The sequence below is a fragment of the Megascapheus bottae genome, chromosome 22 (genome assembly GCF_031878675.1).
Source record: "Megascapheus bottae isolate mThoBot1 chromosome 22, mThoBot2.hap1, whole genome shotgun sequence".
NCBI lineage: Eukaryota > Metazoa > Chordata > Mammalia > Rodentia > Geomyidae > Megascapheus > Megascapheus bottae.
The window spans coordinates 11,820,456-11,836,489 of NC_143530.1; the positions used below are offsets into that span (position 1 = coordinate 11,820,456).

The 16,034-nt window shown below is 39.6% G+C and overlaps 1 protein-coding gene across 1 annotated transcript in view; it reads left to right on the forward strand.

Annotated features, from left to right (window-relative positions):
• Positions 1–16,034, forward strand: part of Fkbp5 (FKBP prolyl isomerase 5) — an 84,811-nt gene that overhangs the window by 28,666 nt on the left and 40,111 nt on the right. The window contains exons 2-4 of the mRNA XM_090355811.1: positions 6,563–6,688; positions 9,204–9,348; positions 15,746–15,888. Coding sequence (XP_090211937.1) covers positions 6,584–6,688; positions 9,204–9,348; positions 15,746–15,888 — 393 coding nt within the window. The 5' untranslated portion in view covers positions 6,563–6,583. The remainder of the gene's footprint in view (positions 1–6,562; positions 6,689–9,203; positions 9,349–15,745; positions 15,889–16,034) is intronic.

Consider the following 16,034-nt stretch of genomic DNA (forward strand, 5'->3'; position numbering starts at 1 on the left):
AGCCACTTTGAGCCACTACTCCACTCCATTTTTTGAATGGTTAGTTGGAGATAGTTTCACAGTATTTTTTTCTTCCCTGGCTGGCTTTAGACTGAGATTTTTAGATCTCAGCTTCCTGAGTAGCTAGGATTAAAGGCAGAAGCTACCAGTGCCCTTTTTCTTTTTCTTTTTTTTTTTTTAAAACAACTCTTAGCCAAATACTTATTCATAAGATATGTCCTATTTTAGTCTAAATAGTTACCTCAGGAAGATTTCAGGGAAAAATTGCATCTGTAAAATAGACAAAATGCTAAGAAAAATGAGTCAAATTGTTTAAAATCCCTGGAACAGACTAAACAAAATATTCAACATAACTGATGACCAAATGATGATCTAAAAATTCCAACAAGGAAAATCTCTTAGAATCTAGAGGAAAAAGAGATGAAAAATAAGAGAGAGAAAAAGACATGCATATCTGGCTGCTGATTGGAATCATCTAATGAGTTCCTTGACACATTGCTTTCCTGGCCTGTCTTAGACCACATAAATCCAGTTACTCTGGGGATGGAGTCCTGGCATCAGTAACTCTTTTTTTTTTTTTTTTTTTTTTTGGTCTGTCGTGGGGCTTGAACTCTGGGAAAGAGTTGTCCCTGAGCTCTTCAGCTCAAGGCTACCGCCCCACCCTTTGAGCCACAGCACCACTTCTAGTTTTCTAGTGGTTAATTGGAGATAAGAGTCTCAGGTCCTTTTGTGCCTGGGCTGGCTTTGAACCGCAATCCTCAACTCTCAACTTCCTGAGAAGCTAGGGTCACAGGCATGAGCCACCACGTCTGGCACTAAATCTTTTTAAGTTCTAAGTTCTCTAAACTCCCTTGTTAGTAGCATGATCTGTTGGTAGATGTACACAGTCTCATAAGGAAAACACAGTAATATGACTAGGGAATTATTAAATAAGGTTTTAAAAGAACTTCTCATTGGGAAATCTAATAATTGGTTTTATTAGTGGAAGTTTTCAGTTCCCTGATGTTGAAATACCAAGCATCTTCTCGGTTTCCTCTAGTGTCAGGTGTTTGCTGACGATCACTTTGGGGAGGGCATGCGTATCTAGCATGTCTGTAACAGAAGGAACTGTGTGTTCCCTTTCTGATGTACTGGGGACCAACTTCCCCCCTTTGCATAGTGTAGTGCAGTAAGCTTTATCGTAGATTAATAACCTAGCTACAAAGTGATTTTAAATCCTGAATAAACTGACGGTAGAGGGAAGAAGAAAAGTCTTATAGAAACATCAGAACTTTCTCACTTTGTCTTAATGGATTGTATGAATTGTCTGGCCTTACTCTTTGTTGTATAACACAATCAGGCAAGAAGATTGCTTATAAGATTTGAATCTAAAAACCTATATTTCTAATGGCCTAATGGGAATTAAGTAGATGCACTTGCAAAATTGAGTTTTTTTAAAATAATTTTTGGATTTCTTTTGAAAGCTATGAAGTTTGTTTTCATATTCTTTTTTGATGTTTATTTTAATTTTTTGTGGTACTTCTTTTTCTGTGTACTCAGTAAGAGTGGCCTTCGAAGATTACTAAGCATGCTTGTCACCCTCCCAAGTATTGAAACCAAAAATGAAAAGCCCCTTCCTTCCTTCCTTCCTTCCTTCCTTCCTTCCTTCCTTCCTTCCTTCCTTCCTTCCTCTCTTCCTCTCTCTCTCCCTCCCCCCCCCCTCTCTCTCTCTCTCTCTCTCTCTCTCTCTCTCTCTCTCTCTCTTCTTTCTTTCTTTCTTTCTTTCTTTCTTTCTTTCTTTCTTTCTTTCTTTCTTTCTTTCTTTCTTTCTTTCTTCTGTGGTCGTAGGGCTTGAACTTTTGGCCTGGTGCTGTCCCTGAGCACCCAGCCCTAAGTTCAAGCCTCAGGACTGAAAGAGGGGGTAAAATTTCCCGGGTGTTAAAGATAAATTTCACCTGGTCTTAATTGTTCAGTGCTGTAAGTCGTGGGGATGAGTGATGGATATCAGTGTAACTGTGAAGACCTAGAATGTTTTGCACATGTGTCTTTCCTGGGAATATTATCTATTGACCTCTGAAATATTTAAAAGATCTTTGTCTTTGCTATTGAAATGCCTTCTAAAAGTTTTCATATATCAGAAATATGTTGTAAATAGTGGCTTTATAGAAGCTGAGGACCAACCCTGCTCATCTAATTTTCCTGATTATCTAGCCCAGCATTGTGTACAGCTAGGTACTTAATTTTTGTTTGAGAACAATTTGTTCTGCCTTTTACTTACCTTGAGCCAAATATTTGAATCTTTTATTTGGTATAAACTGTACTAGAAAATAAAGCGAAGGGTCTTAGCCCCTGGATTTTGGTGTTTTGAAGGTTTTAGGGCACAGCAGTTTAATTGTATCTTTGTTGACACTGAAGTAAACTAAGGCTGTTTGGAAGTGAGCTAAAACAGCATAATATATGTTTTAATTGTCTAATTGTTGGTGGTACCAGTAAGACATTTTTCACAAGTACACAAAAGCTCTTTTGGCTGTGTAAACTAAACAGAGTGACCCAGGAGGTGAGTTGAAGCTTGGGTCTAGTCTGTTCTTAGCCTAATGAGGGTTAATGCTTAGCTGGGCAGGAGAACATGCCTGTAATCCTAGCACTAAGAAAGCTGAAGCAGGATTATGAGTTTGATGCCAGCCTGTGTGTCATATAGTGAAACTCCAAAAACAAGAAGGGGAGGGCCAGGAGTTTGGCCTAGTGGTAGAGTGCTTGCCTAGCACGCATGAAGACACAGGTTTGATTCCTTGGTACCACTTACATACAAAAAGCTACAAGTGGTATTATGGTTCAAATGGTAGAGCTCTAGTCTTGAGAAAGCCCAAGGACAGTGCTCAGGCCCTCAGTTCAAGCTTGGGACTGGCAAAAACAAACAAAAGAAAACAAAACAAGAAGTGGAAGTTAATCTTTAATTTTTGTATTTTTTCCCCTCCTTCCTGCTCAACTAGGAAGTGTGAAATTAATCCTGGCACTGGCTAGGTATGTTTTGTTTAGCCCATTGATTAGCTTGTTGGTAATATGGCTTTACCTGGCATGAAATTGTCTGAAAGTAACAATAAAACTTACATTTTGATAATATACTTTGTGAGGGTCGGGGATATTATAGTACACGGAATCATACTCAGGGCCTTATTCTTCCTCAGCTGGCACTTTACCACTTGAATCATGCCTCTAGCCCAGCATTTTTATTGGTTATTTTGGAGATGGAGTCTAGTAAATTTTTGTGGCAGAGCTGGCGGCATACTACAATTCACATCTCAGCATTATGAATAGTTAGGATTATAGACATGAGCCATCAACATCAAGTTGAATAGTGAATATATATTTTGTGAGTAGAGTGGTTCTAGTGTAGTGGTTCTGGGACCTAAACTCAGGGCCCAGGCACTGCTTCTGAGCTCTTTTCTTTTCTTTTCTTTTTTTGTTGGCTGTAGGGCTTGAAATCTGCCTAGGTGCTGTCCCTGAGCTCTTCAGCTCAAGGCTACCACTCTGCCACTTGAGCCATAGTGCCACTTCTGGCTTTCTGGTGATTAATTGGATATAAAAGTCTCAGGGACTTTCATGCCCCAGCTGGCTTTGAACTGCAATTCTCAACCACTTGAGCCACAGCTTTATTTATGACTTTTTGGTGGTTAATTGAAGAAGATGAGTCTTATAGACCTTTCTGCCCACATTTATTGTGTGTGTGTGTGTGTGTGTGTGTGTGTGTGTGTGTGTGTGTGTGTGTGTGTGTGTTTGCCAGTCCTGGGGCTTGAACTCAGGGCCTGAGCACTGGTCTTGGGCTTTCTCAAGGCTTGCAATCTACCACTGGAGCCACAGCACCACTCCCAGCTTTTTCTATGTATATGGTACTGAGGAATGGAACCCGGATCTTTTAGGCAAGCACTCCCTCCACCACTAGGCCAAACTCCCAGCCCTGAATAGTGTATTTTTAAAACATACTGTATACTGCTTAATATAGATCACTGTGTGAAATTAGATATCTGTGTAGTTTGGCCAGGATAAGAGTTTTAAGTAGGAAACTAGTGGAAACTAGACATAATAGCTAGGTTAGTATCAGATCCTGAAATACACCCAGTACCAGAGAGTAAACCCCCATTCTGTGCATATTTTGAGTGGGAGATAAAAACTACCCTGATAGTAAAGCCTTACTTTTGTGTGTGTGTGTGTGTGTGCTTTTTTTTTTTTTTTTTTTTTTTTGGTCAGTTGTGGGGCTTGAATTCTGGGCCTGGGCGCTGTCCCTGAGCTCTTCAGCTTAAAGCTAGCGCTCTACCACTTGAGCCACAGTGCCACTTCTGGTAGTTAATTGGAGATAAGAGACTCATGGATCTGACTTTGAAGCAGGATCCTCAGATCTCAGCCTCGAGTAGCTAGGATTACAGGTGTGAGCCACTGGCACCCAGTTAGTCCTTCCTTCCTTACTATTTAAGGTTTGAAACTTTGCTAATGTCTCTTTCCCCCTCCCCCTCCCTATTTCCCTCCCTCTTCTTCTCCCTCTCCTTATCTCCCTCCCCCTCTCCCTCTTTCCCACCTTTTTTGGGCTTGAACTCAGGGCCTGATTACTGTCCCTGAGCATTTGTGCTCAAGGCTCCACTACATTGAGCCAGCGTGCCACTTTCAGTTTCCTGGAGGTTAATTAGAGATAAGAGTCTCCTGGACTTTCTTACCTAGACTGGTTTCAGACTGCTATCCTCAGATTTTACTCAGCCTCCAAAGTAACTAGGATTCCAGGCCTGAGCCACCAGCCTCCAGCTGCTGATCTCTTAAGTATGCAACTCCACAAACAGTCGACAATGTCCATTTTGCAGACATGCAACTAAGACTAGGTACTATTAAGTAAATTGTAAGCCAGGAATGGTGGGTCAGGTCTATAATCCCAGTGCTGAGGCAGCCTAGGTTACATTATGTAGTGAGACTTAACACAAAGCAAAATTTGCAGATGCCAGTAGCTGAAGATAGGACTCAAGTTCTAGGGCCTATTCTTACCACTGTAGTATATTGTCACTTTTTTTTTTTTTTGGTAAGTCAGATCATCTGATAATTTAATTCTCTATCCAGAATATGGTTAAAGAAGGATTTTTAAAATATATAATTTTGTTGTTAATTAAAGGTATTGTACAGAGGGGTTGCTATTTCATAAGTCTTTTGGACAATGTCACCCTTTCATGTTTCCCAATTTCCGCCTCCCATCTTAACCTACAAATTACACGTCATTTCCCACATAGTATATATTGAACATCATGATGCAATTGTTTACCCTTCCTCCCTTTCTATGCCACCCCCACAAAGAAAAGAAAAACAAGAAGCAAAAACAAACACCACCACTAACAACAAAAACTCTCCATTTTCTGGGATTTGTTTCAATAAATAGTATTTTAAATGTTCAGAGGAGTTACATTTGGGATTCTTCCCCTATGGCTATCATCCTTTAGTCTGACTGAGCATGAATGCCTAGAGTCCTGTATAGGTTATCATGTCCAGTTATATTTTAGATCTGGTTTCCACTTATGAGAGGAAACATGGGTCATTTGTCTCTCTGAGCTTGGCGTACTTCACTTAGCATGATTTGTTCTAGGTCCATTGATCTTCCTACAAATGACACATCCCATTCTTTTAATGGAAGAGTAAAATTCCATTGTGTATATATAACTGCATTTTATTGGTCCACTTACCTGCTTTAAGACTGTTACCATAACTTGGCTATTTTGAACAGTGCAGCAGTGAACATGGATATGCAAGCATCTTTATCATATTCTGACTTATAATGTTCTAGAGTGGTATGGCTATAGGGAAGGTCAATGTTTAGTTTTTTTGAGGAACCTCCAAATGACCTTTCAGAATGGTTGTACTAGTTTGCACTTCTACCAGCAGTTTAATAGGGTCCTGAAAGACAATGATTTTAAGATGATCAGACTGCTTTCTACTGTGTAGTCTTGTTCAGGAATATAATTACTAACAAACCTGGCTTGTATTACTTTCTAGTTTGGGACTAGAGCCAGATGGGAAATAGAAGATTTGGATGGTGTTCTATTTATATGCCTAGTACTTCAATACCTGGTCATAGTAGAAGCTTGTGTGTGTTGCTGGGGTTTGAACCTAAAGCACTGCACATGCTAGATGAGTAGTCTACCACTGAGCTAAATCCACCGCCCAAGCAAATGCTTTATTTTCCATTTCTAATGTCTTTATATTATTGGTCTCATGTATATCTTAAGGAAAGTTTAGTTCCAAGGGGTCATTGAAAAAGATGCTGAAAGAAATAATATTTTCCACAGCTAAACTATGTTTCTTTTCTTCTTTTCCTCCTTTTTTTTGGCCAGTCCTGGGGCTTGAACTCCGGGCCTGGGCTCTGTCCCTGAACCTCTCAGTGCTCACGACAACTGCTCTACTACTTGAGCCATAGCACCACTATTGGAGATAAGAATATTAGTCTTTCCTGCCAGGATGGCTTTGAACTCTGATCCTCAGATCTCAGCCTCCTGAGTAGCTAGGATTCAGATATGAGCCACCGACACCGAGCTTAAAGTCTGTTTCTTTTTGGCAGGTTTCCTACTTAGAAAAGACCATGACTACTGATGAGGGTGCCAAGAACAATGGAGAAAACCCAGCAGCCACTGTCGCTGAACATGGAGAGGACATTACCTCCAGAAAGGACCGAGGAGTGTTAAAGGTGAGGCTGCTAGTGAGTGGCACACAGGCAAAAGGGCTATCTGGGGGCCGGGAGTTTGGCCTAGTGGTTAAAGTGCTTGCCTAGCATGCATGAAGACCTCGGTACCACATACATAGAAAAAAGCCGGCAGTGGTGCTGAGGCTCAAGGGGTAGAGCTCTAGCCTTGAGAAAGTCCAAGGACAGTGCTCAGGCCCTGAGCTCAAGCCCAGGACTGGCCAAAAAAAAAAAAAAAAAAAAAGGCTATCTGGAAACACTGGTCATAGAGCTTTCATTGTGGGGTCGGGTGGTAATATCATTGAGGCTTACCAAATGCCAAGCACTATATCTAGCTTCATGTTTTAACCTTGGTAGCACCAAGGTTTTCATTTTAATCCTGCTTGTTAGATGGTGAAAAAGAAACTGTGCTAGGTGCCCCAATCTTATAAATCTTAGTAAATGTAGATCCTGGAGTCAGGGCCAAGTCATTTTATGCCTGACTTCAGAAAGCTGTGCCTCTCTTTTTTCAGTACACAAATGAGTTCGAATTTTACTATATCTTTCTGAGACAGGATATTGCAATGGTAGTGCAAGTTGGCTTCATAATTACAATCTTTCTGACTCAACCTCCTGAGTGCTGAGGTTATAGACATGTGCCACCATGCTTGTCATTTAATGTATCATTTCAGTATATAAAGGTAGCTATAATGACCATATTCAAGACTTTTTAGAGGGAAACAAACCTAGTTTGGATGCCTCAAAAGGATTTTTTGTATACATGTAGTGTTCCTGTATGCCACAAAGACTTTTTGGGAGTGGAAGAAAAGATTTTTATCAGAAAACATTACATCATGATTAATTTTGCTATTTATTGAAGCACTGTATGTAATTTTACTATAGTTAATGATTTTTAAAATTTGTTTCTCAAACACTGTCCACTGTGAGACAAAGCACATTTGAGTCTTCAATTTCCTAAGTCAGTAACTAAAGCTGAGACGTTACATAGCTTTCACATATTAAGTAGTTGCTTCTCCTACATCTGTAGATACAGATGCTCTTTCATTTGGCTTTTTCTGCTTATGTCTGTAGCATTTGTCTTGCATGTTTAAGCCCCTGCATTTTGTCTTTAACACTGCAAAATAAAGAAATAAATCAACAGGCGATAGGTGATAGCATCATTGCCTTTGCAGATGGCCCCTGGCTTCAAGTAGCCATTCATCTATGTGCCCAGATGTTTGTGTACCGTCCTTCTAGTACAGATTCCCATTGCTGGCTAAGCCTAGACTTCCAGATACCATATGTACTTTTAGATTCCTTTTGTAGTTTTTTTTTTTTTTTTTTTTTTGCCAGTCCTGAACTTGAATTTAGGGCCTGGGCACTGTCCCTGAACTTCTTTTGCTCAAGGCTAGCACTCTGTCACTTGAGCCACAGTACCACTTATGGCTTTTTTCTGTTTATGTGATACCGAAGAGTCAAATCCAGGGCTTCACACATGCTAGGAAAGTACTCTACCACTAAGTCACATTCCCAGTCATTTTCCACCCCCTTACTGCTCCCCCAAACCTTTTTATCTGCAATCCCATGAGAGTAATACTGCTTATTTTACTTTAAAGAATTTTGGGGCTTTTGAGCTAAGAAAGTTGTGGAATTTAAGTTCACACTGTTTATGTGGTGTTTATTTGGGGTGGGGTTAAGGAACACATCTACAAGAATTTAAAAGCAAATAATTGTACTCTACAAATAAAAGTTCAAACCCTTCTCCAATAAAGATATTCACTGAATTTTAACTACTATTCTCTGCTATCTACAAAATATGATTAATTTGGCATAAGATGATTGACAGAATAAATGAAACCACCACATGCCTGGATTGAATTTTCTTTTCCAAGAAATGACCAACTGCATTAGCTGCTTGCTCTGCCAAGAACAAAATAAATATAGTGGATTTTACGATAGCTAAATATTTTTCAGCTTGGAACTTTTCTTTGGCATTTCCTTTACTAGAAAACAAGTTTTTCAGAATCATTAAACTGCCTAGTGATACTAATGGCTTTTACAGACTATTTTTCAAATGATAGGAAGCATAACCTGTTATACCAGAATATTGGGCTGTCTGAAACCAAACCAAATTGGCAGAATATCGATAAAAATTAGTGTTTTTAACAAAAGACAGAAGTAAAATCATACCTTTGAAACTCCATTTCTTCGTTTACACTCTTTCATTGACTGTTTGAAAAGTCTCATAGTCTTTCTAGTCTGGTTTGTTTGCACAAGTTTATGTTTTGAAAATTCTTTGTGTTAGTATAGAATATTACACCAGTAGAGGAAAATTCATTAGCTAATGTTCTTGAGGGAATAGTGCAAAACCTTTAGTAAAGACAGGTTTCTAACTGAAGGGATATTGAGAAAATGCTGAAGGAAGCCTTCAGGAAAGACACTAAATCTGCCTAGTGATGTGGAATGGACTGTGTTGCCTGTTTATTCACTGAATATAAGTCAGAAGTTCTACCACTTGTTTTTTGATATTTCTCTTTTCTAGATTGTCAAAAGAGTGGGGAATAGTGAAGAGACGCCAATGATTGGTGACAAAGTTTACGTCCATTACAAAGGAAAATTGTCCAATGGAAAGAAGTTTGATTCCAGTCATGATAGAAATGAACCATTTGTTTTTAGTCTTGGCAAAGGTAAGAGTATATTTTAGAGGTGTATTTTGCTTAGATTTATTACTATCTGTATTTTATAGGAATAGTACAATCTAACCGATTCTTGCCCCAAAGCGATATTTTTGGAGAGTAGCAACATGGGAGTCTCTGAGATTCATTTTCTTTTTTTGCCAGTCCTGGGCCTTGAACTCAGGGGCTGAGCACTGTCTTTGGGCTTTCTCAGGGGTACAGCTCTATCATTTGTGCTACAGCACCACTTTCAGCTTTTTTCTATGTATATGGTACTGAGGAATCAAACCGGGGTCTTCATGCATGCTAGGCAAGCACTCTACCACTAGGCCAAACTCCCAATAATCTATCAGTTATTTTCTTAACAATACTAAGCTATTTCTTCCTCTTTTAGAGAGGGCAGTGGTAGTGGGGTATGAACTGAGGATCTTGCCCTTACTAGACAGGTGCCCTACCACTTGAGCTACACTTGGCCCTTTCTGACTTGTGTTTAAGCCCCAGTCAACCTGGTTTACAATTCAGTCTTGAATTTCATATGGGTTTGATATTCAGTACCAGCCACGGAAGCATACCAGGGGCAGCTCTGTTCATGTGGCTCCATGGTCTTCCAAAAATAGTGTTTGAGCACTTGCTTAGCAGAGAGCCAAAAAAGCAGACTTTCCATGAAACACTACTTTTACTTGAAGGGGCAAACTGTGATTATTTAAACTTGGTTATTACGAATTTGGAAGGTATTTTGTAGAAAATGAATGAAATTGGCCTGTCTCTTCCAGGAAAACAACTTACATTTTGCTATTGAGTTTTTAAGTAAAAATCGCAGTTTTGAAAATTTGGTGTCTGCCACAATGAGTTTGACAGCTTCCTGAAACTTGAGACATTTCTGATGAAATCAGTGGGTATTAATGAATGTGACTTTTTAGTATTATACACTGAAATGTGTTACAATTTGGAAAGTCTGAATTACTCAATGAGCTAGTATTTTTTCAGTGAACATTACAAGATACCCATGGTTATATGGATAAATAATCCATTTTAAGGCCAATTTCTGGTGATTGGGGGGGTGATAATCCCTATGAGGTTTTTAATCTCTAATTAACTACTTAAACTCCAGAAATGGCACCGTGGTTCAAGTGGTAGAGCGCTAGCCTTGAGCACAAAGACACTCAGGGACAGTGCCCAGGCCCTGAGTTCAAGCCCCACAAGTGATAACAACAACAACAACAAAAGTAAAAATAAAAGCCTAGGGACATGGACCACCAAAAAAAAAGATTTTTACTAATATTTCTTCACATATTTTTAAATGTCGATTAAGTGTAGAGAGTGAAAAGTAGTCATCCCATCCTTCTCCTCTGACAGGGGGAAGACTATAATTGCTTTCTCTCTCTGACTCTAGAACTGGAACTAACTATTCTAACTCTAGAACTCAACCACTAAGTTTGGACTGAGAAAAGGAAACGGCAAGTGGTGAACTTTCTGCCTTTTGTGGTGCCCAGAGTCACTCGTGTTTCATAGTGACATCTGCTTCCTGTCCAAACTTCAGTGCTGGCTGTCACTGCCCCTATCACTTTTGGGTCCTTAATGAGTTTAATGGCTGTTATCATGTGAATGTGTGCTAAAATCAAACACAATTTCCCTTTAGACGTAGAGATCACTGTAGCGTTATTTTAGATAAGTTTTCATTTTTGATGATTTAGGGATGTGAACCTCCCAGGCTACCAGAATGGTTATAGCACCATTATTTAATTTAGATGACTTCAGAGTGACTGGTGCAATCCACCAAGTCCCCACTCAACCTTTAGAATGTCTGTCTTTAAAAATATTGAAGTTTTAGTCAGGCTCCGGTCGCTTACACCTGCAACCCTAGCTACTCAGGAGGCCAACATCCAAGGGTCACGTTTCAAAGCCAGCCTGGGCACTAAAGTCTGTGACACTCTTATCTCCAATTAACCACCAGAAAACCAGAAGTAGCATTGTGGCTCAGTGTGGTAGAGCACTGACCTTGAGCTGAAGAGCTCAGGGACAGCACCCAGGCCCAGAGGTCAAGTCCCATGACTGACCTTAAAAAAAAAAAAAAAAAGGACAATTTAGAGCTTTATATTTTATAGCAATTTCTAGTTCATCAAAATGGAAAAATAATATATATGGACAATGGCAAAACAACACTGTCTCTCGAACTCTTTTTAATCCCTTACATTGCACATATTAAAGAGATTATGGTATAATGAGGTTAAGGGATTTGCTCATAAATACAGAGAAAGTGGTATAACCAGGCTCACATGCAGAAAGTGACATCAGAACTTAGAGTTTAAAATGTAACCCAAACTAGGTTTAAGGACAAAAGTTGGTCCTGGTCAGCAATATGTGCCGAGAGCCTGTTCCCTAGCTTTTTCATCACCACCGACAGGGCTTATGAAAGGCAAAATTAGAATGCTTGTATGCTTGACATTATTGGAGTCTAATTCCTATTTAGAGTTTTATTAACTTATTTATTGGCAGTACTGACTGAGGTTTAAACTTAAACTCAGGGCCTGTACTTGTTAGGTAAAAGTATTCTTTATCACTTGAGGCACACTCCTGATGTTTGTTGTTGTCATTTTGAGTCCTGGGGCTTGAACCCAGAGCCAAAAGGATTGAAGGCAGGGCCTAAAAGAAGTATTTATACACACTTAATTAAAGCAACATTTTCCATAATAACCAAAATGTGGAAAGAACCCAGTTGGTAAATGGATAAATACAATGTGACTTAAAAGTTTAGCAGAATATTATTTAGTCCTAACATAGAAAAATTTGGCATATTCTACAAGAAGGAACCTTGAAGACATTATACATTATGCTAAACGAAAGTGGTCTAGTCACAAAAAGAGATAAATTTATGGCACAAGTGGTTCACACCTGTAATCCTAGCTACTCTGTAGGCTGAGATCTGAGGATCAAGGTTCAAAGTGAGCTGGGACACAAAAGGACCTGAGACTCTTATCTCCAATTAACCCCCAGAAAAATGGGAAGTGGGGCTTGGCTCAAGGGTAGGGCAGTAGCCTTGGGCTGAACAGCTCAGGGATAGCACCCAGGCCGGGTTCAAGCCCCATGACCCACAAAAAAAAAAAAAAGAGATTATTTTATGACCAAACTTACATTAGCTGTCTATAGTGGTCTCCATCCCCAAAACAGGAAGAATGGTGTCAACCAGGGTAAAGGGGAAGAGGAAAAAGGGAAGGTATTTAGTGGAGCAAAGTTTCAGATTTGCAAAATGATGAAATTGTGAAGATTGATGCATACAGTGTGAAAATACTTGACCATACTGAGATATATGCTGAAAAATGAATAGGATAAATTCAATGTGTTTTACAAAAGTTAAACATTTTTTATGTCAAAGAAGAAAAAATATCAATGTTCTAAGGCATTTTTCTAAACAAAAGTTTTAGATGATTAAATTCAACTGTTTCCCTTTTGTACTACCATTACATTTTTAAATGCATTATGTGGTTTTTATGTTTTTGATTTTTGCCAGTCCTGGGGCATGAACCCAGGGCCTGAGCACCATCCTTGGGCTTTCCTCAATGCTAGTGTTCTACCATGTGAGCAAAGCACCGCTTCTGGCTTTTTCTGTGTATATGGTACCGAAGAATCAAAACCCAGGTCTTTGTGCATGATAGGAAGCACTCTACCATTAGGCCAAATTCCTGGTCCCTGCATTATATGATTTTTTAAATCAGAAAAATATATAGTCCTACAAAAAGAAGAAAAAACATAGTGTATTGCTTTTACACTGGGCTTTGTATAGTTTTAAACTTTTAAATTTACACACATATATATTGAAACTCAAAGCATCTTATTTGTATTTTTTTAATTTTAAAATTTTTCTAACTTGCTGTACAAAGGGGTTTCAATTCAACCTGTCAGCTTATGACTACAGCATACCAGGTTGTCATTCCTTTCATAATTCTCTCTCCAGATTACCCATAATTAAGCATAGTTATAAAATTACTTAGGGTTAGCTACATTTTACATTTGCACACTGTGTGTGTGTGTGTGTGTGTGTGTGTGTGTGTGTGTGTGTGTGTGTGTGTGTGTTCGTGTGTTCGTATGTACATGTGTGCTCACTTGTGCATGAGTGCACCAGTCCTGGGACTTGAACTCAGGTTATGGGTACTATCCCTGGGCATTTTTGCTCAAGGCTAGTGCTCTAGCACTTGAGTTATAGCTCCACTTCTGACCTGTGGGTAGTTAATTAGAGATAAGAATCTCATAGGCTTTCCTGCCCAGGCTAGCTCTGAACCGAGATCCTCAGATCTGTAAGATTGTAGGTGTGAGCCACCAGCAGCCATTTGTACTTATTCTTATTTGGTATTTTGTTAAAAATGGAGTAGTACTCTTGGAATTGATAAAGTACATTGTGTTTGAGCTAGGAAAATTAAAGTCTGATCAAATATAAAAATAAGTTGTCTTGATATATTTTTGGTGTATTTTATCTACTAAGTAGAGTAAGATCTTAAGATCAAGAATCTCTGAAAATGTTCATTTTTCTGACCCAGTAATTCTGCCTGTAGGTTTAGCTTAAAGAAATGTGGTAGAAACTGTTACCTACCTCCAGACAGCCTTGCTTCATCCTGTTTGCAAATACCCTGAATGGACCTGTATGCTTCCACACTCTGGACTACCTGTTGGGCAGCCTTGTCCTTGCTTTCCAGTCAGAGCCCATGAGGAACACAGCTGTAGTTCCATACTCTTGAGTCCCTACTTGTGAGGGAGGAGGCACACTGGGCACTGAGTGTCTAAGGAAGCATGTTAGATAGGACCATTGATAGAATTTGGACTGAGGTGGATAGCTTTATAGAAGTGGGCTTTGCCTGGGTTAGGTGTTATTGGGATGGGAATGACTCTGCATTTGGGTATTAGAAGAGATCTGACTGGAGTAGAGTGAGGCTGGAATTGCCACTGACAGAAGCAGCACTCACTCAGATTAGCCAGAAGAGGGGGGTGTTTTGTAGGGCTCACAATGATGTTTTTTGTCCAGGCATGGAAAGCAATTTTTAAGTTTTTTATTTGTTTCAGTTTATCATGGTTGTGCAATGACCTTGACTGGTATTGGTGCTTTGTGAAATGGTTGGTATCTAGCAGGACAGTGAGAGCCTTGCCATGAGCCTTAGGCCAGCTTCACACACTCTGAGGCCTACATGCATGCAGCTCATTACTTTCTAGGAGTCAAGGACTCCTTTCCTTCTCAGATTCTTACTAAGAACCATTTAAAACTTAATTATTTACATGGTGCTGTTTGTAGTTATGTAATTTTGTAAGATATAAGAATCCCAAAGTGTGTGTATGCAAAAAAAAAAAAAGAATTATGGGAAAATGGATGGAAAGGGTGATACTGATCAACTTATAACCTGCATCAGTAGCTCACACTTGTAATCCTAGCTCCTCAGGAGGTGTGTTCTCTCTCTCTCTCTCTCTCTCTCTCTCTCTCTCTCTCTCTCTCTCTCTCTCTCCAATAGTGCAGTTTGAACTCAGGGCCTTGCACTTACTAGGCTGGCACACTACCACTTGATTCATGCCTCCGACCTTACTTTTTGCTGTTTATTGTTTTTTCTCTGTTAGTTTGTTAATACCTACTGGGGCTTGAACTCAAGCTCCCACTGTCAGCTTTCTTGCTTATAGCTAGTCCTCTACCATTTGAGGTACACCTCCAGCCCAGATTTTTGCTGGCCGATTGGAGATGGAGTCTAGCTGATTTTTCTACCCAGACTGGCCTTGTACCATGATCATGTACATTGCAGTTTCTTGAGTCACTAAAGTTAAAGGTGTGAGCTACCAACATCTAGCTTTTATTTTTAAATTCTAAAATGAAGTGAGTATATGTTGTTTTGTATGATTCCACACTTCAAGCACTGTTTTAAACTGACCTTCCAGTCAATCCTTATTGTTTCAGGCTTTTACTGTTCAAAAAAATTAACACTGGTTGGTCCTGGTAGCATGTGTCTATAATACCATCTGCTTAGAAGGTAGAAGAAGAAAGAGTACAGCTGAAGGCTAGCCTAAGCAAAAGTTAGTGAGACCCTAACTTTAAATTAAAAGCAAAAGGAGTGGGAGTTTTCCATCCCTGCCTAGAAAACCTGCACTTATAAGCAACAATTGTAACACAGCGATATCTTGTGAGTGAGGTTCACACCGCTTCTCAGGGCTTTAACCTGGTGGTATTTGAAGCATTGGTACAACTACACCCTCAACAGGTTTTCTTCTGTCTTCCAAAAGATCATACTTACCTTTCTGTGTCTAGCTTTTACTGAGCTCTGCTGTCTCATCACTCCTAACTTGAATGTCTAGTGTGAAGAATTTGAAATTTGTCTGAAATTTTGAGTTGTGAAAACTAAATTTGCCAAAAGTTTAAAATCTGGCCTTTCCTTCCTGTTAGGCCAAGTTATCAAGGCCTGGGACATGGGGGTGGCCACCATGAAGAAAGGTGAGATCTGCCACCTGCTGTGCAAACCAGAATATGCATACGGCTCTGCTGGCAGTCTCCCTAAGATCCCCTCCAACGCCACTCTCTTCTTTGAGGCAAGTATGCATATGGAGTCAGTTGCCTTGTCAGCACTTGCTTTTTGCCACTAAAGGGAGTAGGGGAATGGAAGGAGGACCTGAGCTTTGAGTTTGCTGCTGAGAATCAGATTCAATTTATTTACTTTGGAGCTTGGCTTCTTGAA